This window comes from Emydura macquarii, unplaced genomic scaffold (assembly GCF_026122565.2).
Source record: "Emydura macquarii macquarii isolate MOO-44397 ecotype Brisbane River unplaced genomic scaffold, CSIRO-AGI_Emac_v2 contig_968, whole genome shotgun sequence".
NCBI lineage: Eukaryota > Metazoa > Chordata > Testudines > Chelidae > Emydura > Emydura macquarii.
The window spans coordinates 5,198,812-5,226,307 of NW_027131105.1; the positions used below are offsets into that span (position 1 = coordinate 5,198,812).

General features: G+C 56.5%; 1 protein-coding gene across 1 annotated transcript in view; it reads left to right on the plus strand.

Moving 5' to 3' along the window:
• The window catches only part of NRXN2 (neurexin 2), a 278,572-nt gene that overhangs the window by 21,028 nt on the left and 230,048 nt on the right, over window positions 1–27,496 (plus strand). The window contains exons 2-3 of the mRNA XM_067543925.1: window positions 10,390–11,573; window positions 22,534–22,551. Coding sequence (XP_067400026.1) covers window positions 10,847–11,573; window positions 22,534–22,551 — 745 coding nt within the window. The 5' untranslated portion in view covers window positions 10,390–10,846. The remainder of the gene's footprint in view (window positions 1–10,389; window positions 11,574–22,533; window positions 22,552–27,496) is intronic.

The following is a 27,496-nucleotide window of genomic DNA, read 5'->3' on the forward strand; positions in this document are numbered from 1 at the left end:
TGCTAAGATCCACAAATAGGAAGGTGGGAGGGTGGGGAGGCTGCTGTGACAGGGGGATGTGAGTGCAGGGGGCTGTTGTGATGGGGGGCTGGGAGGCCCTTCCCTGTCCTTCTAGGGACTGACCAGGCTGAGACCATCAAGCTTGTCTCACAGATGGGGAGAGGGTGTGGAATGGGCCAGGTTCCATGCTGAGGCCCGGAGGCTGGAGACTGGCTGGGGAATTCTCACTTGATGAAGGAGAGGTGCTTGGGAGCTGAGGGCAGAGCTGGTGTGTGTGTGTGCGCGCGCGAGGGGAGGATGTGAGCTGAGAGTGAGTGCCTGAGGTGTGTGTGTAAGAAAGAGGAGTTCCCGGCTCTGAGTGTGTGTGTGTGTGAGGGCGGTGAGAGAGAGGAGGGTGTGTGTGTGTGTGTGTGTGTGTGTGTGTGTGAGGGCGGTGAGAGAGAGGAGGGTGTGTGTGTGTGTGTGTGGGGGGTGTGAGCTGAGTTTGAGTGCTGGGGGGGGGGGTGTCTGAAAAAGGAGTTCCCGGCTCTGTGTGTGCGTGTGTGAGGTGTGTGTGTGCATGCACGGGAAAGGTGGCACTGCGGCACCCCACATGTCTGATCTGGGTCAAGCATGGCCAGACTGGTAGTGAAGTGATTTGGGGGAGAGGGATCCAGTCCTTCGTTCCCTGAAATGAGGTGCCTCTCAGTTGCACCCAGACCTCAGTGCTCTGTTGTGCCACCACATGGGCAGTCCCATGGGGGAGGGTGTGTGACTGTCTCCCCACGCCCCCTGCCATACTCCCCATGACAGGGCACAGGGATGAGACGGGTGTGTGTGTGGGGAGGGGGGGGGCAAGCTTAGCCAATCTCCTCCCCTTTCCCTTTTCCTCCTCCTGTCCCCCCACCCCCTCTCTGCTTGGCTGCAGTGCCTGGGAAGGGCTAGCATGATGGACTACCTGGGGTGTGAATGGTGGGCAGTCTCTCCCAGGATGGAGGGGGCTAAAGTAGGGGGCTCTTAATTGGAGGGAGCAGATTTGAAGGTGGGGGAGCACTAGGGAGATGTGGGAGGTGGGAAATAGCTGAGACAGGGGGTGTTTTATCCAGAGAGGTGGTGGTGGGAAGATGCCTAGTGACCCAGGGCAAGGATGGACTTTTCATAGCCAATCCCTTAATCTCCTGAATTATTGTGACACATTATCAGGTTTCCTGGGATGTGAAGGGAGAAGGGCCTAGTGGGTTAGAGCATGTGGGGGCAGCTGGGAGGCAGGACTCCTGGGTTCTATCCAGTGGTCTGCCATGTATTCAAGAAGATCCCCCCACAAAATGCAGCCATCTCTTGGGTGTGACTCAGCAGATTTATAACAACCACCTTATATGGAGGCATTTTAAAAGCCTGACTGTCAAGGGTGAGCGCCCCCTACTGGCCTCCTCCACTCCCTGCAGCACAGCACCCCTAGTGCTGGGGTCAGCACTGATTGCAAGGGAAGAGTGTCCCAGGCTGAACATTCCCACTCCCTGCAGCACAGCGCCCCCTAGTGCCGCACTGGGGCATTGGGGCCAGCGCTGACTGCCAGGAGAGAGCACGAGCTCTTCCCCTTTGCCCTTGGCGCGGTGGCCCGTGCATGCTGCATAGGTTGGTGTCTTGGCCTGTGATGGGAGCGATGACAGCTGCTGATTGATCGGCCAGGGCTGCTCTTGGCACTCCCTCCCCCTGCTGCGCCTGCTCTCCCCAAGGGACTGCACTGATTAGTATTTATATTTTCTGCCTTTGCTGCAAGCTGTGTTTGCAAGAGTCAAAAGCAGTCACCTCCCTGCTTGGAAACCAGCTCTGGGAGGGGAGTGGGGTCTAGTGGTTAGACCAGAGGGGTCATGACTCCTGGGTTCTGCTCTTGGCACAGGGCTCTGCCTGCTAGAAGTCACCCCAAGGCTGCAGAGCTGCTGGACCCTCCCCCTCCCGGTCCCACGTACCACTCTGGCACCGTGTGCCATGGCTGCGCTGCTAATTCCGGTGCCGCACGGCAGGATCAATTCAAACTGCCAACCTCAAGTTCTCCAGCTTCCGTTCCCCAGCCTGGCTGCACCATGGGCCTAGGGCTTTGCCCAGAAGGCTGAGGAAGCATCATGGAGTAGGGCAGGGTACCCTAGTGCTCAACCATGCCTAGACACCCATGCAGCCCCCCTCTGTGGGCACACACCAGCTCCCAGATGTGACTGCCCTGGGGGGGGGGGGAGCAGTGGCTTTGAACCTGCGTGGCTGGGCACATGACTCAATGCAACCCACAGGGGAGCCAGCCTGTTCAATGCCTTCTCTGCACAGATGGGGTGAAATTAACTCCCCAGCACTGGGTCAGTTCAAGGCCCATACACCCCACTAGTATCCCCTAGGACACAGGAATCCTGACTGTTCTGTCCCTGCTCTATCCCACTAGACCCCACTCCCCTCCCAGAGCCAGGGATAGAGCCCAGGAGTCCTGCCTCTAAGCCCCTCCCCCCATCCCACTAGGCCCCACCTGCTTCCCAGAGTCAGGGGTAGAACCCAGGAGTCCTAGGCCCTCAGTAAAAAACAGAAGAGGGAGCCAGGACTCCTGGGTTCTGTCCCCAGCTCTGGGCGGGGAGTGGTCATCTAGCTGGTATAAGGCGGGGGCTGGGAGCCAGGACTGCAGGCGATTATATTGTCATGAATCTCAGCTGTAGGGTCAGGGGAGCGGATGTTGGTGCTGCACAGTTCAGGATTTGGATTTCAGAGTCACCCTGGCTCAGAGTCCATTTGGGGGGGAGTGCGCGAGGGGGCATGTCTGTTATTTCACATTGACATCAAAATCATGTGAGGTTACTTACAATTCACAATACAAACTCAGTGCCTAACGCTGTCCCTACCACCCTTTCAGCCTCCCCACCTGACGCTACATCCTCCAGAGCCCTTTAATCACCCCCCTGATGCTACCCCCCACCAACCCTGCCCCTATTTCACAGAGATCAGTGTCTTTTTTGAGAGAAAAACCCCTCAGCGAGAAGTGAGGAGATAGACTTGATGATGCCCTAGAGGGGAGAGGCCCCACATTTCCCACCCCCTGAGCCAGCCTGTCCCCTGCCCTGGCGTCAGATCGGAGTTGGCGCCCCTTAGAGCGGAAAGGCCCCTTGTCCCATTTCCCCCATTTCTCTCCCAGGCCGCAGGGATCCCAGTGTTGTCATCAGAGGTCTCGCTTGCCTTGTGTTCATAGACAGCGGAGCCCGTGCTCCTCTGCCTTGAGTCAGGGCATGCGGGTGTGAGAGCAACAGCTTGGTGCTTAAATATGGAACAGGCAGCTGGGAACTCCGGCACCCTCAGCCGTCTCTCACCACAGGGCCTGTTACGCACACAGCCGGGGGTGCAGAAGTGCCTGTTGTTGTATGTATGACGCTTGTGCCAAGAGGTCCCGGGCACTGCACTGATTTTCCCCCTGCAATGGAGAGCAGGGCTCCATCGGGCCTGGCACTGCGCAGACCCCAAGTGAGGTCAGGGCCCCTGACTGAGAGCAGGGGCCCCAGGGCCCGGGCATACACGGAGAGATGGTTCCTGAGGTGACGAGCTCACCGTCTCACTAGAGGAAGGGTGGGAAGGGAAACAGAGGCACAGGGAGAGGAAAGGACTCAGGCTCACTGGGCCCATTGGTCTGACATGGGGAATACCGGGGCTAGACGGGCTCTTGGCAGAGGCCTGGAGGGTTCTTAGTTCTCCCTGGAATTGGTCTGTCCACCACTCCCCCACCCAGGTCTCCTCTCCTGCTTGACCTTCAGGGCACCCTGCAAGGGCAGCGCTGAGCACCCGACCCATGCTGTGGCTCCACCATTGCCCTGGCTGTGCATGGGATCAGCAAGACACTTGCCGGGGCTGTGGGGCTTTCGCACCCCTGTGTTGTGATCCCTCCCTCTTTGCTGTCCCCTCACTCCCACCCAGCATTCCCTTCCCCCCTCAGCGCCCCTCCCACCCTGGGCTCTGGGGGCCCCGTGAGTTACAGAAAATAAACTAAGAATGTCTGGAGGGCCCAGAAACTTCTCCTTGAGCCAGGAGTCCTGGCTGAGCCCTACCCCCTCTTCTCTAACCAGGTGACTCACTCCCTTCCCAGAGCTGGGGAGAGAACCCAGGAGTCCTGGCTCCCAACCCACCTGACCCCTTCCCAGAACTGGGGAAAGAAGAACCCAGGAATCCTGTGGTAAAGTGGTCATCAGGAGGTTAATTAACTGGATTACTCAGAGCACCCTGATTGGGAGCCAGGCTCCATTCCTCCTGTTAGCTTGTGGGTGGGTGTTCCCCCCCCACTTGACTATGGTCTGGTGTTTAGCTGAATAAAGCAGCACCATGCCCAGGCCCAGCCTGCAGCACTGTAAGTAGAGTGTGTTTCTTGCGCACTGAGCTATCTCTTCACAACAAGTCCCGACTCCCAGCCCCACAACCCTCTCCCCTCCAAGAGCCAGGAGAGAACCCAGGAGTCCTGACTCCCAGCCCCTCTGCTCTACCCACTGGACTGCACTGCTCTCCTGAGCTGAGTCACTTACATGAGAGCATCGGGGCAAAGTAAGACCCAGCAGACCATATTGTTTGCCCAGTTGTTGGAATAGGAGAGGGAGACCCAGAAAGCTGGTGTTGGGGATTGAGGTCATTAGGGCTGGGCTTGTGTGGGTGGATGGGGGTGGGGAGGCCTGGCAGGGGTTGATGTGGATGTGAAGTGGAGTTGAGGTGGGGGGAGGCCCAGTGGGGGTTGGGGTATGTGGGGGATAGGGTGGTGGGCAGGGCAGGGGGGGCTTGGATGTGGTAGGAGGAGGCCTGGTTTCTGGCTGGGATGGAGATGGGGATTTGGGGAGGCAGGAGGTGGCGTGCCCGCACACAGTGCCCGCGTGTGGCTGGCAGCACTCAGGGATCTGGGAGGGGAGACAGCGCTCTTCACACTTGTCTGAGCAGCCTGCAGTGCCCGCTTCCCCTAATGGGAGGAGACACCCTGGGGCCTGAGGCAGGAGATGGGAGCGACCATGGGGAGGAGGAGGAGGAGGGGAATGCTGGACTCCTGGGTTCCTGTCTGTGTCCCCTGTTGGAGGTGGCTTCCCTGGCTTCCCCCCACCCAGGGCGGAGCTGCTGCAGGAGCCGGTTCCCTGGGCACTGCTACCTTACCCCTCCTCCCCCGATTGCGGCCCTGCAGGCCTCAGTTGTCACTGTTTTAAAATAATTCCTTTGCCCTGCCCAGGACTCCTGGGTTCCACTCCAGCTCTGGGAGGGGTGTGGGGGCCAGTGGGTTAGAGCAGGGAATGAGGTACTCTAACCTGGCGATGGCCCAGTGCTCTGTGTCCCCTGGGACAGGTTCTCGCTCCCTATGGTGGAAACTGATGGAGGTTACAGCATAGGGCCAGCATGATGGCAGCTTTTATTAATAGTGGCCCAGTAAACCTGTGGGATGAAGGCCACTCACTGTGTCCATGCTTAGTTGCCTCAGGCTGGCTCTGGCACGCCTGGGGTTTGAGACCCGTCCCAGGGGAGTGCACTGGGAGTGGGAGAGGGAGATCCCTCCCTGCTGTCTGTTAACCCCCTTCCAGAAAAGCCAGGAGGACAGGGTAAATAAACAGGCCCCGGTTCTGGGAGGCTGGATGATTCCTGTGTTAGCTAGCCCTCAGCACCTATACCACATTGGGTGTGGGCAGCAGGGGGTAACTGAGGCACAGGGAAGGGAAAGGAAGTGAAAGAGCCAGGGGTAGAACCCAGGAGTCCTGGCTCCCAGCATCCTGCTCTACCCACTAGACCCCACTGCCCTCCCAGAGCTGAGAATGGATCCCAGGAATCCTGATGCTCAGTTCCCTCCCCTTTTGCACTGGTGTTACCTGTGTGCGTGCGCCATGGATCATTTGGTACATGATGGAGTCTGCAGGTGTGTTCCCTGCTGTGTGGGATCTGTCCTGCTGAGGCACGTGTGTCCTTGTGGGTGTGTGTTTGTGTAGCTAGATGTGATGGGGAGGGCTGCTGTTTTTGTGCATGCATGTGCTCGCACAAGGTCCTGGCTGTGTTGCGTGTGTGTGTGCTTGCACAGGATGATGGAGCTGCAGGTGCACGGGGGTGTGGGCTCACATGAGGATCTGGCCATATGCACATGCGTGTGTGTGTGTATCCTTGCACGGGATGATGTGGCTGTGGAGACACATCTGTGTGTGGACTCACACCCGGCTCTGGCTATGTGCGGGCATGCATGTGTCCTTGCATGAGGCGAAGTGGCTGCATGTGCACGCACCTTTGCATACTCTCATGGCACTTCTTGAGCCCATGCATGTGTGCTCGCACGAGACTGGCCCTGCTCACAGTCACTTGTGCGCCAGAGTGCGTGCCTCCTCGCACGCCGTGCTGAATGGCTGGCAGCCCTCGCTGCAGGGTGGTGTCCTGCACCCTGGCTCAGGAGCAATGATGTGTGGAGGGAGAGAGATGCTTGCCTGTGGGATCCAAAGGACATTGTGTCCCCTGAACTCCCAGTGCTGGCCTGGCTGCCCAGTGCAGAGCCCGGCTGGCAGAGCCTGCGGGGTTGGCAGAGCAGAGCGCATGGGCATGGGGGGAGGGGGCCCTTTATACTTGTCTGCACACGCTCAGCAACATGCTTAATCTGAAGCGACACCCAGGGGCTGCCGTATTATGCTGGAACTGTGAAACTGAGGATGGGAGGGGAGCAAGGACTCATGCCTTTCCGAGCAGATTCATGAGGATGGGAACTGACACAGCGGAGAGGCTCAGGGGCCAATCTGGGGCTCCCAGGATCCCTGCAAGGGACAGCACCTCCCCCCCCACTCACTGCTGTGCTGTTCACCCGTGGAACTCCCTGCTACATGATTTTGTCATAACCATCCTCGGGATCTTGGCACCTCGGGGTCAAAGCATAGTACATCTGACCTGAAGGATGGGTTGCAGAGGGTAGGGTGCTAGATTGGGAGCCAGGACTCCTGGGTTCTATTCCTGGCTCTGCCACTGACCTTGTGCAAGTCCCTTCCCCTTTTAGTGCCACAGTTTCCCCTCCCCTCTTTTGTCTATTTAGATTGTGAATTCTTTGGGGTGGGGCCAATTTTTCAGTGTGTGTTTACACAGCCCCTCATGTGATGGAGCCCCAATCTCAAACTGTGCACCACGCGGCATGTTGGGGCCCTGATCTCAGTTGACACCAATATGAATAATGCCTCTACTCTTTTTAGGATTTACCCCCACAGGATTTAAGTGGTGGCTGTTCCTGGCTCAGTGGTGTAAATTCTGCTTGTTGTGCTTAGACACCCAGGTAGTGATGATCCAGAGAGGAAGAACGAGAATTGCTTGGTCATTTTCCTGTAGCAGGGAGTTGTTCCTCAGGTGAATAATGCAGCCTGAGAGCCTGTTAGACCAGGGTTGATGGGGCTTTCACCCAAAGTTCATTGGGTGTTGCTGCTCGAACCAATCTTGGTTTGCATCTCTCTGAATATTGGGGTGTTTAGGGGAAGGTACCCTTGATTTGATGTGCCTTAAACTGAATCAAGACCAGGCTGCTCTTGACCCTGATTTGGGGTCAGGAATATATTCCAGTCCAAGCTTCATGGCATGGATCCTGGTTGTGTTTCTCATATAGTTCCCCAGAAGAGCTGGTTGGAAGGAGGCCCTTGTGGTTAGGGCACTGGGACTCAGGACTCCTGGGTTCAATTCCCAGATCTGCCACAGACTCCTCCCTGAACCCAGGAGTCCTGACTTCCAGCCCCGCCCCCTTCCCCCCTTGCTCTAACCAATTAAACCACACTTCCCCTCCCAGAGCCAAAGAGAGAACCCAGGCCTCTTGTCTCCCCCAATTTACTGTGTAAAACTGGTCCCCTGTTCATTCTTCCCTGCATTGCCCCAAACCGTGGCCACATGGGAGCTGGATGGTGAGCCTGTCACCCCCTTTTGGCTTCCTCCCCATCTCCTGCCAGCTGCCTGTGCCGCACTCGCCCCAGGACACCACTTGGCTGGTGCGAATGTGACCCCATTGCTTTGGGCAGTGGGAATCAATAGTTAATTAATTTCCTCCTCTAAAATAGACAAGGGGTGGGTATGGTAAGAGGGGGGAGGAGGAGACTTGGAGGGGAGGAGGGGGACAGGGATGGTAAGGGGGGAAGGAGGGGGCTTGGAGGGGAGAGGGGGGTAGGGATGGTAAGGGGGAGGGAGGGGGCTGGGAGCAGAGGACGGGGGCAAGGATGGATGGGGCTAGGAGCAGGGGGGCTGGGAGAGTAAGGGAGGAGGGAGGGGGCTGGGAGAATAAGGGGGAAGGGAGGTAATAGGGAGTGTAGGGGAGGAGATAGGAAGGTAAGGGGAGGGGGTGCAATGGTGGGGAGAGATGAGGGTTCAGGGGATGAGATGTGGGAGTGAGAAGCAGAGGGAGGAGGTTCGGCCTGAATTCAACCCTCCGGTACAGCCTCATCCCTTGGTGCAATCTGCTGCGATTTGGTGGGGGCAGGAAAAGTTACCTGCCCCTCTTGTCCCCCCGCAGACCTGAGCGACTGGGGCAGGGGATGATGGAGCTGAGGCGGGAGAATCATGGGGCTCAGAGCCCAGCCCTCCAAGTAGAGGGATGGGGGGCACACTGCTCAGGCATCAATCAGTGCCTCCCCTCGCACAGGTGCAGCATTTAATGTGATTGGCTAATTATGCAGCGCATGCTAATGGCCCCCATTACCCAATGAGGGGCACAGACGAGGCACAGTTATAAATAACCTGCCGCACCTCATTTGCATGATGCCATATCCCCGGCGCCCGTGTTACCGCGGAAACAGCCACCTCCCCCACCCCATTTACATTTGGTTTTTTTAAATAGATTTTTGGGGTAATGGGGTGTTAATGAGGGTTGGTTGCCGTGGTAGTTGGGTAGGGGCAACAGGTTCAACCAATGGGCCCACTCACTCTGGTATCTCCCCTCCTCCTGCCGCCTTGGATCAGACTCCTGGACCTACCTGGTTCAGACCCATGGGCCCATCCAGCCTGGTATTTCCTGCCCCACTCCCGGGTCAGACCCATGAGGCCATCCAGCCCCTGCCTCCCCTAATCAGACCCACTCTCTGTTCCCCTCTGCCCCACCCCCTCCTATTTCTGCTCCCTTCCCCCTCCCTCCATGCCCCCCTCTGCCTATGGTATTCCAGCGGTGGGTGGGTTATAAATAACGCCTGAGTGGCAGTGCAGTGATGAGATGCAGATTGTCGGGGAGCGCCGTACATGGCAGAGGGCTCGATCCTACACTGGGATTGTCCCTGTGAAAACAGGACGGGGCTGGGGAGGGGATGGTCATGATCAAAAAACCTGGCAGTGGAGAATGGGGGCGACCACCCTGGGCCCTGCACTTTAGGGGCCCCACACCTAACCGGGCGGGAGGTGGGTGGCTGCTGCCAGGGTCCCAGCTTTGCATTGGGGCTGGGCGGGGGGCCCACACAGTGTGGTTTGTCCCAGGCCCTGCACCGCCCTAGGGCTGGCCCTGCGGGAAAGGGCTGGTGTGTGGGGGAAGGGCTGGTGGGAGTGGCTCTAGTCCCCTGGAAGTTGGCATCCAGGGCAGCTGCCCTACCTCTGGAACTGCCCTGGGGGCTGGGTTCTCTGGCCTGTGCAAATAACACATGGGTGTGTGGGGCTGCCTGGGAGAGCCCTTGGAGGGGTAGGGGTACTGGGCCCTCAGCAGAGTTGTCTGGGGGTCAGATGTCAGAACAAGTCAGGGGCTCTTCACCCCTCCCTGCTGTGGTGTGGGAGGTCGGGGGAGGTCGGGAGGAGACTGAGGGAGCAGCATCTGTCCCTGTGAATAGAATGGTATGGCCTGCTCCCGCCTCTTCCCCCATCCTCACTGTGAGAATGGTATGGCCTGCTCCCGCCTCTCCCTCTGTCCTCACTGTGAGAATGGTATGGCCTGCTCCCGCCTCTCCCTCTGTCCTCACTGTGAGAATGGTATGGCCTGCTCCCGCCTCTCCACACTCCTCCTCCTGAGAATGGTATGGCCTGCTCCTGCTTCTTTCCCCCGTCCCGCCCTGGTCCTCATTATGAGAATGGTATGGCCTGATTCCTCCCCTCAGCCCCCCTCTGCCCCCCCAGAAAAACCCAACAACACCACCCTGTTGGATCCTGGGGGTGGGGGGAGTGCTACTAGGTATGACTGTAACAGCTCTGATTGGCCACCCTCCCCCAGGAGTCAGGGAAAGTGGGGAAGAGCAGCCAATCAGAAGAGGAACTAGGCTGGAACGCTATGCTATGAGAAGGGGAATTTCCCACGAGAGTTGCCAGTCGGGGATTACTGGGGGTGGGAGGCTGCCTGGACGCCTGGGTTCAGCCCCCGGCTTCGGGAGGGTGAGGTCTAGTGGGTCAGAGTGGGGTGCATTGTATTAACCCTTTGGAGCACATGGCCCTGCCTCACACCTCTCTTCTCTCTCCTTGCAGCTCCACCCTCCTGCGACGTGCGACGGAGCGGGGCCGAGCACCCCCTGCCCGCCGGCTGGGCTCTGCCTGCGGGCGCGGTGCGCAATTGGCTCTGCAGCCCGCTGGAGGAGGATGCTGTAACTCGCTGGAACCCGACCTGGAGCCTGTGATTGGCGGAGGCTGGGTGGGGGTGGGGTTGACTTGGCGGGGGCCTGGATTTGCTCTCTCTGACTTCTGGATACTTGGATCTTGGCGTCCCTTCGCCCCTTGTCACTGAGTGGTAGCAAAAGCCCCCCACTCTCCCTCTGAGCGGAACCCCCCCCTCATCTCCACCTGCTCCCTTGCCTCAGAGGAAGCCACCGCACCCCGACGCCGCCTGCCCCTCCCTCCCCACATCCAGCCGCCCGCCCCCCCCATGAGGATCTGAGGTGGTGGCGGGGGCCGCCCAGCATTTGCCTTGAGGGGGGGGCAGGGACCAATGCGACTAGGTGCCATGGCCAGACTGGGTGCCCTGTTGCCCTTGGCACTGCTGATGGATGCCCTACTGGGCCCTGGGGCGGGAGGGGCGGCGCTGGAGTTTGGCGGTGCCACGGGGCAATGGGCCCGCTACGCCCGCTGGGACGCCAGCTCCTTGGGGGAGCTGAGCTTTAGCCTGAAGACAAACGTCTCACGGGCACTGGTGCTTTACCTGGATGACGGGGGGAACTGCGACTTCCTGGAGCTCATGATCGCCGAGGGGCGCCTGCGTTTGCGCTTCACCATTTCCTGCGCCGAGCCTGCCAAGCTCCACCTGGAGACGCCTGTGGATGACGACCGCTGGCACATGGTGCTCCTGACTCGCAACTACCGGGAGACCATGCTGGTGGTGGATGGCGAGGCCAAAGTGGCTGAGGTCAAGTCCAAGCGGCGGGACATGGCAGTGGACAGCGACCTCTTTGTGGGGGGGATCCCGCCCGATGTGCGCCTCTCGGCCCTCACCCTGAGCACTGTCAAGTACGAGGTGCCATTCAAGGGGCTGGTGGCCAACCTCAAGGTGGGCGACACCCCGCCGGCCCTGCTGGGCAGCCAGGGCATCCGCAGCGACACGGAGTACCTGTGCACCAAGCAGAACCCCTGCGCCAATGGTGGGCTCTGCAGCGTGCTGAACGGCGAGGTGCAGTGCGACTGCAGCACGACCGGCTTCCAGGGCAAGTTCTGCAGCGAAGGTGAGAACGCTTGGCCGGGAGCTGAGGGGGCATGAGGGCAGGGCTGGGGCTGGAGTGGGGGTGTGGCCCAGACGTCTCAATGTCCCTCCCTGGGGGGCATTGACCCAGGGGCAGGCTGGGTAGCAGCAGAGAGACCTTCCTCCCTGTACCTCACCAGTGTGCTTTCCCCTTTCCCCAGAGTGGTGCAAGGAGAGGGCGGCTTGGTCTCTGCTGTTCCTGACTGGCCAGGATGGGCTCTGTGCAGTCCAGGAAGGCGGGGGAGTGTTTGGGGTGCCAGCTATTCAGGTTTGGGGTGCTGGCCCCTTGCAGAAAGCAGTGGAATCTGGACCCAGATTTGGGCGGTTTGGCCCAGGCTCCCTCTCTTCTTTGGTGTCTTCTAGCAGGGGATTCGAAGGAGGGGCAGGGATGGACAAACAACAGGCTGGAGCCTTTGGGGATGTTGCTTTGTGGGGATCTTATTTCTTTTGTTATCAGTGTGTGTTTGTGGGGTTTGTTGTTCTGTGTTGGTTGTCAAGGACTATGAGGTTAGAGCAGGGGGGCTGGGAGCCAGGACTCCTGGGTTCTACCCCAGCTCTGGGAGGGAAGTGGGGATAGTGGATGGAGGCTGGGTTGCTGGAGTGTAGGAGTCTCTGGTTTAGGCTGGTGGGTTGTACTGGCTTGGGGAGGACACTTTTCCAGCTTAGCCCAGTGAAGTTCAGTCCCTGGCCTACTGAGTGTCCTTGCACTTCTCACTCTGTGCAGCAGTTCCCTTATGTGTAAAATGCAGAGAATAATCTGACCCTGTGTGTCTGGGCAGCACCTGGGCTGATGGGGAACCCTGATCTCTGTGTGTGTGGGGTGGGTGTCAGTGCAGTGCCTGGCCTAATGGGGGTCCTGATCTCAGTCAGAAGACATTTAGTGCTGTTGTAAGCTATAGCGGGTTTACGTTACCAGGCAGGCCTGTAACTTGTCAAGTTGTCCATCTTCTCTGAAAGCTGTCAAACAGACGAGGACAAAAAATACGGGTACTTTTTTTTTTATGGGAAATTTTGAAAAAATCCTTTTATTGCCCCTGCAATTTCTTGTGACTTCTTTTTAATGAACCCCCTCCTTGGCCCCCCCCAAAAAATCCGTTTTTAAAAACCAAATATTTTGGTCCTTAACTGATTTTTTCCTGCTTAATTTTCAGTTTTTTTAAACCAAGAAATCAGAACATTTTAAAGGGAAGAAAAATTTTCCATGAGGATTTTCCATACATTCAGAAAAAATATTATTTTAAAAACGAAGTGTCAGTGTGTACTTCTTGGCTGAGCCCTGAACCCAAGTCACGGTGACAGTCACACAGTCAGTGAGTTGTGCAGGTGACTACTGTGTTTTTAAGGGGTCCAGCTGGACCCATCTTGGGCCTGGCTTTGTGTCTCCCAGCACCTTGGCCAGTTGTCACCATTGTTAAGTGACTGTGAAATGCTCACAGGGTTTTGCACCAGTGCATGGGGCGGATGGTGTTCATGCTCAGTGCATCTTGAGTCAGCTCCTGACCTGAACAGTTTGTTTTCTGAGTAGATGAAGGAAGGATGATTATTCCCCATTTTACAGGTGAGGAAATTGAGGCACAGAGTGATGACAGGTAGGAATTAAACCCAGATGTCCTGAGTCCCTCCTCAAGTGCCCCTGGAGGTCACTGTGAATGAGTGAAATTGGCCAGCATGCCCCAAATTAGGAGCGTGGTGTCCAGTCGTCATATAGTGGGGTAAATGTGGTGCTCAGGTGCCCCATCCAGCTGGTAAGCGCCGTTGGGGCAGGTGCGTTGTAATGGGGGAGCGAGCTGGCGACCAAGGAAGATAGCAAATTGTGGCCTCAGTGTCAGGGTACCCATCATACTGCGCAGACATACGCTGACTGACAGTCCATGCCCCAAAGAGCTCACAGGCTAAATAGACAAAAGGTGGTGATGGGGAAACTGAGGCAGCGGGCGGGGAAGAGACTTGTCCGAGGTCAGTGGCAGAGCTGGGGATAGAACCCAGGAGTCCTGACTCCCAATCCACTGCCCCAGCCACTGCAATATTCTGCCTCCCCAAAAATGGCAAAAGAGAGTTTATGCTGGTGAGAGCAGAGATCACAGAGGTGGGGGTGTGCTGGTGGGATACAGAATGCTAATGGGACAGAGAAGGGAGAAAGGAACTGAGGAACAGCCAGACTGGATCAGATCCATAGGCCCATCCTGCCTGCTGTCCCCCCCACCCTCCCTTCCAGCCAACCCAGACCTGGGGCCCATCCAGCTCGGTCCCTGTCTCCACCAGTGACTAGTCCTGGTTGCTTCAGAGGAAGGAGCCAGAACCCTCCACTGATGGGATAATCTGTCTTCCAGTAAGGTCTTCTGGCCCCTCATGGAGATCTTCTTAAAACTTGAAGCAGGGCTTGGCTGTGGCAGAATCCTGGCTGTGGGATGGGGGGCCTGAGAGTCTCTGGCATGGGGCAGAATGGGGTACCTGGCATGGGGGGCACTGAGCCCCTGGTCTGGGAGAGAGGGGAAGGGGAGCAAAGAGCTCCTGGCATGGGGAGGGGAGAATGGGGTACCTGGCATGGGGGGGGAATGAAGGCACAGAGCCCCTGGTGTGGGGGCAGGGGGAAGGGAGGCACTGAGCCCCTGACATGAGAGAGGGAGAATGGGGTACCTGGCATGGGGGGCACAGAGCCCCTGGCGTGGGGGATGGGGAGTTGCAGGGAGTCCCTGCATTGGAGGGACTGGGAGGGTGGCGCCAGGGAGCTGTGGGGCTGGAGGGAGGCAAGGAGCCCGGGGTGGGCAATGAGCTGGGTCTACAGTTGCTGGGAAGCCTGCATCCCCTAGTGCTCTCTGGCTCCATGGGGTTTCCCTGTTGCCACCCGCCAGGCAAGGCAGCTGCCGTGATGTGTGTGTCTGACTGTGTGGGGAGGGGCAGAGGCACAAGGAATCGCAGCCCTCAACCAGGCGTCTGGGGATGTTAAACCCCTAAAATCCTGAACGTGCCTCTTCAGCAGCACAGCGATTCCGGCACTGCCAGGTGCCACTGCGCTGTGGAGAGACGTTGGGGGTCAGCGGTCAGAGCGGGGGAGGCTGCGAGCCAGGACCCCTGGGTTCTGTCCCAGCTCAGGGAGAGGAGTGGGGCTTGGTGGGGTTAGAGAATCAGGACTTCTGGGTTCTTCCTGTGACCGGCTGGGTGACCTTGGCTGAGTTCCTTTCCCTGCCAGATTAACTGGGAACTCGAGTGGGGTGAGACCAGGCTTCGGCTGGGGGAGCAATCCTGTCACAGCCATGCAGTATTTATTTAGCCAAAACATGTGTGTTCATGGCCGTGTCTGCTTGGCTGTGATCCAGCGCTAGCTCAGCTGTGCATGTGGGTGAGACACCCCAGCCGGCAGAGGGGGAGCACTCCCCTGGCCAGCCACTAGCGGTCAGTGTGTGGGAGCATGGTATGTGTGTGGGGTGTGCACACAAACACACACCTTCGCTCTCATGTGACACATTACATCCCCCTTCCCTCTCAAACACACACCCAGATAGACAACACCCTGGCAAACTCTCACAGCACACATGCACACACAGTGACACACTCCCACTACACACAGGCAGGCATTCAGTACACCCACCCAGATAGAAAAACCTCACATATATAATGCACAAAAACACCCGCATAAAACATACATGTCTACAGACATATGGAGAATGACACAGTCCTACACTGTTCACATAGGCAGACATCCAGCAACATAGACATGCTCTCTCAAACACGGACACAAACAACACATGCTCACATGTGACACTCATAGATTCATATATATATACACACACTTTCTTAAACAAACAGAGAGAAAACCAGCATATTCAAAACACTTCACATACACAGTACTTGCAAACACACAACAGATGCACCTACGCACATGGAAGAAACACACCCACTCACACAACACACTCACATGCACTTTGTCTCTCTCACACACAACAGACACACACAGCTGTACAGACAATCACACAGACACACACCACACCACCCTGACTGTCTCACAATACATCCACCCACGCAAACACAAGCAGACACACACAAGACAGCTAGCTGCTGGTTTAACCACCCACATGCACAATGCACTCAACCACACACAGACACACATCTCCCCAACCTTCCGTGCACAATCCACCCACACACCTGCCCACACACACTAAATCCTGGGTGACTGTTGTCTTGATTGGTTGCTATGGAGAGGACTGAGACAACTCCTGACTGCTCAGTGACTATTTCTTGCCCATTTGCTATCAAGACTACTGGGCCAACCAAGTCTTCATTGGCTGTTGTTCATGACTGCTTGCCAAGGACAGGATTGCACTGGCTAGCTTCTTGGTGGCTGTTGTCTAGGGCTGGTTGCTATAGAGACAGTTGGTCGGGCTGGCTGACTCTTGGCAACTGTCCATCATTGCTGTGGAAATTGTGCTGACTGAATCCTCTGGCTGAGGTCCGTTGCTATGGCCAACACTTCAGTGACTGTTGCCTAGGCTGGTTGCCCAGGGGATGGTTTTGTCAACTACTCTTCAGTGATTGAGGAGGCCTGAGTGAGGATTTAAGGGGGGGTTGCTGGATGCAATGGAAGGATGTTGTGGGAGGTCACTGCGTGCTAGGTTGTGTGTGGTTTCGGTGATGGGCAGTGTTGCATATAAGAAGATGGTGTGTAGAGGTATTGTGTACTGGAGTGTTAGGTTGTCTGGGTGAAGGATTATTATGTGTGTCTCTGCACAAGGGACATAGGTGTTTTTGCACTAGGATGTATGGGTGAAGGTATAGACCTACCGGGAGTGTAGGGTGTTAGGGTGTCTGGGTGATGGATTGTGTGGTTTGGCAGTGTGCAGAAGGTGTTTTATGGGTGAAGGATTATGATGTGTGAAGGAATAAAAGGAGTTTAGGGGTATTGTGTTGTGATGTGTTAGGATTTTGTTGTGTGGCTGTATGCAGAAGGTATTGTGTCTGGGTGAAGGATTACAGTATATATGTGTATTTGAATACAAGGGTATGGGTTTGGGGTGTTATGTAGTGGGATGTTTGTTGTACGGGCGAAGGACTGTGGAGTGTGTATGTTTTCAAGTGGTTTAGGTTGTTGTGTACTTGAGGGTTAGATTGCATGGTTCTTCTTGTGTATGCTGTTTTGTGTGTGCGAAAATACTAGCTGTATTGGGGACAGGAGTGGTGTGTACTAGGGTGTTAGGTTATAGCGTTGAAGGATTATCCTCTATATATTTGTGTATGTACACAAGTGGTAGACAGTGAGTATTGGAGCATTCGGTTGTATGGGAGAAGATTTGTGATGTGTATGAGTACAAGCATTACTTGGGTGATGGTGCAGGGATGGTGTAGGGATGTCAGGTTGTATGGGTATGCTGTGCATGCTCAGATGTGTATGTGCATAAGAAGTATTGAGTTTGTTTGGAAGATTTATGCTGTGTGCACATACCAAGGACATGGACCGTAGAGTGTTGTGTACGAAGTTGTATGGGTGAAAGATTATGCAGCGTGTAAACAAATGTATAACGTGTTTGGTGTTGGTGTGCAGGTGTAGGGTTATGCTGTGTGTGTGTGTGTGTGTGTGTGTGTGTGTGTGTGTGTGTGTGTGTGTGAGAGAGAGAGAGAGTTTACAAGTGGGGTAAGGTGTCAGTTGTAGGGTTGTATGTGTAGGATTATATTGTGTATACAAGTGGGATAGGATGTTAGGGTTTTAGGCTGTACACTTAGAATTATGCTCTGTGTGTATCTGTTTGTGTGTGTGTACCAGTAGTGTAGGATGTCAGGATGTGCAGTTGTGAGGGTGTAGGATTATGCTGTATGTGTGTAGGAATATCAGTCCTGCTGTGTGGGAGAGTGTTGTGAGTGGGTGGCATGAGATAGGACCGGTGTGATAGCAGGGAGTATGGGCACAGGTTAGGGGTGCAGCAAGTACCTTGGCGCGTGTATGGGTCAAGGGCTGGAGCAAGATTTATGCTGTATATAAGAGGGGCTGTCCCAGCTTGGCATCTGCCCCTGAGCTCTAGCCAGGACCCCAACCCCACAGGGAGGTGCCACCCACTCTGCCTGTCCCTCCCAGCCCCCCCCACAGTGCATGGTCAGGAGCCCCCAGGGTGACTGGTCTGTGCAGGGACTGGGGGGAGGTGAGAGGGGTGGTGGTGGTAGAGGGTTGATCAGATGCTGTGTGAGGGGGGAACGTTTTTCACCTCTTCCCCTCATTGGTCACTGAGCCTGCTCTGATCCCCTTGTTTCCCTGAACTTCATTATGTACCCACCCCGGCTAGCCCAGCCCAGCCCGGAAGGGGCAGTGAAGGGGCTGCAGGGCTGTAAGAGGCTGCCAAGTCCTTGAGGTGTCCCCCTTGCCCTGTCCTCAGTTCATGTTCTTGACCCCTTGCTCTGCCCCACCTCCCCCGGCCCCTCCTCCTCCTGCCCCCCTTCCCAAGCCCCTGGGGATTTTTCTTTCTTTTTTCACGTTTCCATTCATTCTTTTCTTCATTTCTTTTCCTTTCCCTTCTTCTCTTGTGCTTGCATTCCTTTGTTCTTTCCTTCTTTTCTTCATTATTTTGTTTTCTTTTCCTTCATTTTGCCTTCTTTCCCTCTTTTCTTTTGTTCTTTCTTTTCCTCCTTTTTCCGTTCATTTGTTCTTTCTCATTCTTTCATTTCTTGTTTTTCCTTTTTATCCTTGTATATCTTTCATTCTTTTGCTCTTTTCCTTTCTTTTTCATTTATTCTTCTGTCATCTTTTCTTTTTCCTGTTTTCGCTTTCCACCCTGACTCATTTTTACATCCTTTTATTCTCTTTTTTGCCCTTTTTCTCATTCTTCCTTTCATTCATTCACATTTTTCATCCTTTCTTTCTCCTCTTCCTTTTTTTTGTTCTTTTCCCATTTTTTCAATCTTTTCTTTTGTCTCCCTGGTACTCTCCCCCAACCTGCCTCGATGTGCCCTCCCCGGAGCCCCCCATCTGCTCCCATTAGCGCTGTTCACATGGGGCGACAGCGCTGACTGCAGTGGCTTGGTTGCCTGGCGTGGATCCCCTCTGTGTGCATCTCTCCGGAGGGTTGGGGGAGGCTCTCCGGGCCCAGCCATCCGCGCTCAATCTCTGCCTCTGCAAGGACAGCCCAAGGTCAGCTGGGGAAGAGATGCCAGGAGACGGGATGTGGAGAGAGCTTTCCCACCCCCCTTCCCATCCCCGTCTGGATGCCCCCCGGGAGGATGGCTTTTCTGCACGGCTTGTGCCGCCTGAACCCTGTGCTGAACAGCGGGGCACCACCAGGTGGTGCTAAGGAGTTCCCCCCCCCCACCAGCTGTGCCACTGCCTGCAGCCAGCAGGGAGCATGAAATTCACCCCTGGAGCCAGTGTGGAAAGCCAAGGGTTTCTGTGTAAAGGACAGCAGCCACTGTGAAAGCTGGGATCTGCCTTTGCTTGTAAGCAGGGGATGGGGTTGGGGGTGGGGTTCACTTGGAATTGAACCTTTCTCCCCCTTTGGGTTGGGTTCGGCATATAATGCCCATATTTGCCTCCCTGAACGACACAACATTTCTGAGCCATCTTATTGCAATAGCATCTGCCCCTTGAAATTGGGGCCCCCATCGGGTTGGGTGCAGAACGGACCCCCCCACTACGGTCAAGATCAGGGCCCTGGTAGGCCGCCTCCTGGCTGAGATTGGGGCCTCTGTTGGGCGCCGCACAGACACACAGTGAGAGATGGTCCCTGCCCTGAAGAGCTCACAGTCTGAACAGACAAAGGGTGGGAGGGGAAACTGAGGCACTGGGGCGGGGGGGGGGGGGGATGATGGCTCACCCAAGGTCAGTGGCAGAGCTGAGATACAACTCAGGAGTCCTGAGGCCTGGTCCGGCCCAACCCAGCGTCTGAAATACAAGCTCCCTGCCCACGTTTGTGCTGCACCATCACTCTGATCATTGTGCGTGGTGGAGAATTCGCACGGGGCGGGAACACCGGTGGGGCTGCAGTGAGGGGCTGTGGTTCATCATTTACTTGAAGGACGTGTAGTCTGGAAGGAAACTAGTATGAGTCAGGTCAGTATGAGTCAGTTAGGATGGTCTGGATTTGGCTCTGGTGTGGGGGCTCTTGGACAGGTCAAGAGGGAGTTGGGCCAATGTCTGTCGGTGCTTGGTTGGCTCCAGAGTGGCTGCCCGGGGAGCAGAGTGTCTCTCTAGGGTGTGAGGGTGGGGGCACATCCTCCCACTGTATATGGTGGGCGATGGGCACGGGCCCTTGTGCACTACTAGTGAGCAATGTGTGCCACCACTCTGCCTATCTCACTCGCTGGTGAACACGTTTTGTGCTGCTCTCCTGGTACCCCTGTGACCCCGTGGCAGCCGCTGGGTGAGGTGTGTGCCAGCCCCACATCGGGATGGGTTGTCTGGGAGCCTGGAGCGTGGCCCCTGCCCAAGCCAGCTGAAGGCTGCACCACAGACAGACACGTGTACACGTGCTGCAGACCCACAGACAGAAGGAAGGGAACAGCCCCTTTCCCTCCCCCAGCTCCTCATGCACAATGGTTGTGATGGATGTAGAGAGGGGAAGGGTCTCATCCTAGGTCATGCTGGGACCCACTCAGCCCTCTAGGCCCCACTCCCCATCCAGGGCTGGGCTAGAACCCAGGAGCCCTGGCTCCCCCGAGAGTGGCAGGTTTAGGAGGAGTAGGTTTGGTTGGGGGCATCCCCTCTTTCCCCGCCCCCGCCCCCACGTGTGTTAGAGCTGTCATCCTGGCCAGCCTTTTGTTTGGTGTTGCCATGGAAACCAGCTCCTGCCACACACACACCCCCCCCCCATTTTGCTCTATCGCTAAGGAAGATCCTGGAGGGGCCTGCTGCCTCGGTACCCCTCCCCCACCCCTGCCATGCACAGAGTTGGGGGGCACTGGGAAGTCTCTGGTGTGGGGTATCTGGAGTGCACTAAGCGGCTCTGAACCTTCCCCCTGGGCCACCTGGCCCAGCATTCACAGTGGGGCCTGGAAGGAGAACGACCCCTCCTCCCTCACACTGACCCAGCAGACCTCTTGTCACAGCCCAGCACCTGATGGCACGAGCCCCCCAGATCAATTGCATAAGGAGTCGATGATGTTGCTGGGCTGAGGGGTGATCTGTCCCTGGGGACAGCTGGTGGAAGTGCAGCAACCGGAGGGGGCGAAGGCGGGCGGGGCGAGGCCCGGGCAGAGCATTCCTGACCCCGTCCCCTTCCATGGAGGGCAGGGTGAGGGTGAGTGTGTGGGGGGTCAGGATTGAGGGGCACCAGTGGAGCTGTGTCGCTCTCCCTTAACTGTCCTGGCTGCTGCCCCAGGTCCTGATGGCTGGATGGGGGGGTGGGGAAGGCTCTGCTCTTAGCCTGTTGGCCCCAGTTATTGGCTGCAAGCTCCTTGCTTTGGCCCGTTGTTATTGATTGCTTCACCTGCTGGTTTGGCGCGTTCTGTGAGAGGGGCAGGATCGTGCTGAGGAGTGGGAGGCTTGGGCCACATTCCACGTGTTGTGTCTGGGGGGGGGGCCCACAGGTGGTCACATGCCGCTCAGATGTAGCCGTCCGTCAACAGCCCCCCAAACTCCAGCCCTTGTGGTCACAAGGTGACGCCTGCCTGAGTCTGCAGCCCCGTGCTGTCCCAGCCCTGGGCTCTCTCCCAGCCCTGCTGGTGCCCCTCAGTCCTGACCCACAGCCCCCTGCTAGCCCAGCTCTGGTGCCAGAAAGCTGCACACTTCCTTACTGAGTGAGTCTGGGAATGGCACTAAGGGACTAATAATGTTGGTCACAAAACATTTAGTTACAACAGAAAGTGTCTGTCCTGAACTGAGCTCTGTGCAAAACCCCAGGGATCAAACCCAGGCATCCTGGCTTTCAGACCTGCCCCCCCGCCCCGCACCCACCCACTGGACCCTATACCCTTCCCAACGCCAGAGAGAGAACCCAGGAATCCTGTCTCAGTCCCACCCCTCCTCTTATCCAATGGACTCTGACTCTTTGCCCCCTGCTCTGACCACTAGACCCCAATCCCCTCCCAGAGCAGGGGATAGAACCCAGGAGTCCTGTCACTGCCCCATGGAGGGCACTTGGGAAACTGAGTGAGTTCATGGCTCCTGCCTACCATTTAGCCCCACCAAAGCAGTGGAGCCAGGCTGTAACATCATCGAGGAGGCTCCGATTCTAGCCAGGGAGAAGGGCTTCTCCCACAGACCAAAGGCAGCTTCTGAAACTAGCCCAACCAGTCCAGCTCCTTCTGAATCACCACCCTGCTCTGTGGGCTGCCCAGGCTGCCATGTGGGGCAGGAGTGGGACCACCAGTGGGGTGGCGGGGTTTGTGGCACTGGTGGGCAGCTGGGATGGGTCCATGTTGAGAGCTGGGGTAAGGGGCTCCAGCAGAGCTGGGTGTGGGGAGCCTGGACTGGGACGGGGGACTGTGGGTGGAGTTGAGGGGCCCCGGCAGAGCTGTGTGTAGGGAGCCAGGCTGGGCTGGGTGGGCAGTGGGTGGGGTTGAGGGGCACCAGAGGGCATTGGCTTGCACACATCTTGTCCTGCTATGATTGCTTTGGCCTGTCATCCCATCTCCCCAGTGTCTCTAGGACGGTTTTGGGGAAAAAGGGATTGAGTGTCACTGGGAGTCGGGGGGCCAGAGGGAGGGCTCCGCATGGATATCCCCACCAGAGTCCTTTGGCTCCCATCCTGCCACTCCCCTGGGGAACCCCACAGTGGGGAAACTGTGGGGCAGGACTGGGGGATTGGAGAACTCAGCACACTGTGCTCTCCAGCCTTACACTCCCCTTTCCCCTGGGCAGGATTGCCTGCTACAGTGTATCTGCCTCCCCTGCCCCTTACAATCTTTTCCTGGTTATTTTTAAGTGTCTGTCTGTGCTGGTGGCCACGCTGCCCCTCACTAACTCCCTCTCTTTCTCTCTCTCTGTCTGTGTGTCCGTCTGGCTGCGTCTGTGGGAATGTCCCTGGCAGAAGAGCACACGATGGAAGGTGAGTGACCCCTTTGCATTCTCTACACTGGCTGTTGATGGCGTGTGGGGGTGTCGGTGGGCAAGGGTTGGGGGCGATGCTACAAGAAGCAAATTCATTCATGATATTGGGGACTGTTTCCTGCTCCCTCAACCTGTGGGGGTCCATTGAGGAGGGCCTGGGCTAGAGGGATTCCTGGGTGACTGGGTTGGGGTTCCCCTATGTTCCAGCGGCACCCCAGCTCTGTGCTTCCCCTACCTGACGGTAAATTGGATCCCAAGGGGTCATTTAATGTCAGGGTGTCTGTCTCAGGGTTGCCCCTCCAGCCAGGCATTCCCAGTTGTCTTGGAGTCCCCCCAACCCCTTCGGTTCCATGGGGTTTGCCTTGTCTCGGGGGAGTCAGAACACAGCAATAGCAGTCTGTCTATGTGGCTGTTTCCCCCCATGGGGAGGGTTCATAGACCACTTTGTATCAGGGGCGGGGTGGGGGCATGTGTTGGAACCTGTGTGTGACTGAGGGGGTTGGGGAAGGACTGGATCAGAACCACGATATCTGGGCAGCGAGCTTCCCCACAAACACACCCCATAGAGCCCCCGCTGCTCCCCTAGACAATAGAGGCTAGTAGAATAGACTGCACCCCACAAATTAGGAGGCACCCCACTTCTCTGGCCTTCCCTGTCCCCATGCCCTCTCTGATCTCGGCTCCTCGGACTCTGGACCATCCCCTTTCTCCCTACCTCTTGAGGGGTTGTCTTGCTTGTGGAGGCAACCTTGGCATTTGCAGGGTGAGGAGGGGGTTTGTGACCTCAATTTGATTGTGATTGTGTGGCGCCTGTCTAAGGTACCAGGAAGAAGGAGGTGTGTGGAGGGGGTGTTGGCCTTGTCTATTCCCCATACAGTAATTGGGGGATGGTGTTGCATGTGGAGTGAGGTGGGGCAGGGAATGTGATTCCTATGGAGGGATTGCTGGGCGGAGGTGCTCTGGCGTCACAGTGTAGTCTGTGTTGTGCGGGCAGTGCATGGATGACTTTCCGTGGAGGTTGTGTGCAGACGTGTGCATGTGGGAAGTGTGGGGTGGGTATGTTATATGTACTGTGAATGAGTACAGTGGGCATGCATGTACACTCTGTGTGTGTGTGTGTGTGTGTGTGTGTGTGTGTGTGTGTGTGTGTGTGTGTGTGTGTGTGTGTGTGTGTGTGTGTGTGGTCTGCTAGATGTTGGTGTGTGTTGTGTTGATTGTAAATACAAGTTGTGTCTATGAGGGGTGTGTGTGTTGTATATTTGATTTCTCAGTTATGGTCCAGATGGGAAAGGCAAGATTCCCCAATGGGGGAACCCTTGCCCCCTGACCCATCTCCCCATCCCCTTGCCCTGTAACCAGGGCCAAGAAGGCATCCCAGACATATCTAGGGTGTGCAACTCCAAACCCTTTCCCCATCCTCTCTCCCACCCCCCAGAATCCCTCTATGGACAGCCCCTGTGCCCCACCCGAGGCATCTGCATCTCAGCGTCCGGTGAGGGATCCCAGCATAAATAGCCCCGCACCTCATCTCACAGTTGTCTGCATCTCAGTGCTGGGTGAGGGATGCCTGTAAAAATAGCCCCCACGCTCCACCCCCACACGCTGCCCTCCAGCCCTTCTTCATATACAGCCACCATCACACATATGTGCGTGCACGTATACTCTCACTCTCTCTGCCCCTTACCCCTCTTCCCCCCACAGCTTCCCAATCAGTCCCTACATACGCACTGGGACTGAGTCATAGCAGCTGCCCGGCAGAGGGGAAAGGCCCCATATCCCATTCCCCACCCCCTGAACTGGACAGTCCCCATTCTGTCCCTGTCTCTGGCCGCTGGGTAAATTTGTTTTTTCCATTCATGCCTAACGTCAGCTGGGAGCTCAGCAGCAGCGGTTTCCTTCTCCAAATTCCATCCCCTATTGCATTGGCAGGTGTGTTATTGTAGGGTCTCCTGGGTGTGCTGGTGTGTTACTCCTAGGGTCTTATATAAACATAACCAGGTCTGTTGTTGTAGGGTCTTTCTGGAACACCAGGGCTGCAACATGCTGAATGGGCACTGTGCTCACCTCTTCCCCCGGGCTGGGGTGTGTATCGAGGGGAGAGACATTTGGGTTTGGGAATGGGAGGGCTCTCGGTCCACAGGGGGCTGGGTTTGAGGGACTGCCCCCAGTGGGCTGGTGTGCTCCAGGGTGGATAGTTTGGGGCTGGACGGGTCGGGGCACAGACAGTGCTCTTTTTGCAAGCAGACCCAGGAGCCCCCAGGCATGGGGGAGTCCAGCCAGTGGCTTCTTGCTCCTTTCCCACAATCCCCCAGGCAGCCAGCTGATTGACTGCTGCTGTGACTGATGGGCAAGGGAGAGCGGTTGGCAGCTGGGAGTTCTCCTGGTCTGGAGGGGAGCCGTGGGTATGTGTGTGTGGGAGGGCTTTGGGGGGTTCAGGGGAACTGTGTGGGAAAGCATCTTGCCTGTATTTTCCCTGCCCCCTCCCCTCCACTTGTTGTGTGAGGCTTGTCCCCGAGCAGCCACCTCTAGACAAACCAGCTCAGACTTCCTTCCAACGTGTTCTCTGTTGGCCCCATTGCAGAGACCCTGCTCAAGCGCGCTTCCCAGTCCCATCTCCAGCGCACCCCACATCTTCCCACGGGGCCTGTGCTTCCTACTCCATCGCGGGAGCAGGGTTCAAGCAGAGAGGAGGCTGGGAGCAGGACTCCTGGGTTCCAGTCCGGGCTCTGGGAGGGCAGTGGGTGTTAGTTGCTGGTTGGGGGAGTGTGTTTTGTTTCAGGGTGGGGGCTGGGCACTCTGCGGGCTGCTTCCTTGGTGTTTGATTGTGCCAGTACCAAGGGGATCAAGGGGATGTTGTGTATATCTAGTGTGGCCTGGATGCAGTGTGTGTGGGAGGGGAATGGGACTAATTCTTTGGGGGGAATGTGTGTGTGTGTGTCCGTCCCTGCTTGTATCTCTCCCTCCCCTTCTTGTGTTCTGCTACTGTGTCATCACACAGCACCTGTGTGGAGTCTGTGTGCGTGGGTGTTTGTGTGTCAGTTTGCCCTTGTATCGTGCCACCATTTTGTCCCTTGGTGGCCTAATGGGGAGAGGGTCGCTGACTGAACTCCCTGGGGTTGTGTAGGGGCGCAGCTGTCTGTGTGTATATGTCTGTTAGAGGGGTTACAAACTGTGTGTGTGGGGATACCGACTGTGTGTGTGTTTGTGTGGGTCCTGGCACCCTCTGGAGCTGCGTGCTGCGGTGCGGGGGATGGACAGGCATCTGTGCTGGGGAGATAAGATTTAGCAGCATGGTGACTTTTACTTGTACTTGATGTCATGTCTGCTCAGAATGGGGAAATCACCGAAGGAGGTGGGGTCGGAACTTGGGTGCTGCAGCCTCTCCCTCTCAACGAGTGAGGAGGCAGGAGGGGGCATCTTGGGTGGGATGGGGGGGTGAGTTACATGATGGGGAGACACTTGTGTTTGCACAGACAAGAGCATGGGCACTGCCTGGGTATTGTTTGCGCAGGGTTGTAGGACCTGTGCCACTGGGCACAGGGTGCTAAGCAGTACACACACACTGTGCACAGACACGCCTTCCGTGTGTTCTGTGTATGTAGAATAGGTGTGCAAACATGCCAGGTGGAATGTAGCCCTTCTGCGTGTTCTGTGTGCCATTCCTCCCACTTGTGTGTAGGCTTGTGTGGCACATGTCTGTGTGCAAGCATGTTAGATGCATCACACGCCTCCTGAGTACTCTGGGTGTGTGAAGTGTGTGTATGTGTGAGCATGCCACGTGGAACATGCACCTCCTGTATATTCTGCATGTGCAGAGTACGTCTTTGGGTGAATATGTTGGAGCACCCCCCTCTCCTGTGTTCCCTGTGTGTGGGGTGAGAACATGCACTCAGTTATGCTCTGCTTAGCCATACACGGACACACATAAGCACATGCCACCTATTGATCCTGCATATGTCTGCATGGGAAACGAGATGCCCGTCTCCTCTGCATGTATTGTGTTTGAAGTAGGTGCTACCTGTTGGGTGTTCACATCTGTGTGTGTGTGCACTTGTATGTTCATGTCTGTGTGAGTGCGTGTGTGTGCACCTGTCTTTTGAACCCACACCACATGTTTTCAGAGTATGTACAATAGGCCCCACCTTTCCCTTGCATGTGCAAAGAAAGCAAGCCTGTGCCTCTCTTGGCCTGCATGTCATTGGCATGAACGATGCGCACACGCTCACACATGTGCACATACACACCTCTGCCATTCCTCCTCTGGCTCCTTGCGCCTTCCATCCATGCCCCAAAACCCCCCACCTATCACACACAAGGAATTTCCCTTTCTTGGCTCTCCCCACTTGAAGGCTGGGGTACAAAGCTCCAGCCCCCACTCCTAAGTCCATGACTTCCAGTCTCCCTGCCTTATTCCCCCAGCATCCAAACTCTTGAGGGCCAATGGGCTTGTGTTATAGTAATGAAGGGGAGGGGGGCAGGGCATTGAAACCAATGGGCTGGTGTTATGCTAATGAAGGGGGCCATTGTAACCAATGGATTATTGATATGCAAATGAGGAGGATTGGAACCAATAAGACCATGTTATGCAAATACTTGAGCTGTGATTTGCATTATTCGCGGCCTGCGCTGTTATTAATCTCCTGAGTGGCGGCTCCATGCCGATTACAGGCTTGTCATTAACCAACATGATCGGAGACAAAGCAGGGCATGTTATCTGGGCACCCGGGCTGGGCCGGTGGATGGGGCCATTAATCACCCCCCACCCCACTAGCAAGGCTGCTGTGGGCAAGCACAGGCTCCAGTGTGCGTGAATGTGTGGGTGTGTGTAGTATGCGCACACGTGTGAGTGTATAATGGTGTGAAGGATTGAGTAAAAATATGAGAGTGCCTACTCAAGTGTGCGTGTATCAGGGTGTGTGTGTGCCATGCAGACGTGTGAATGG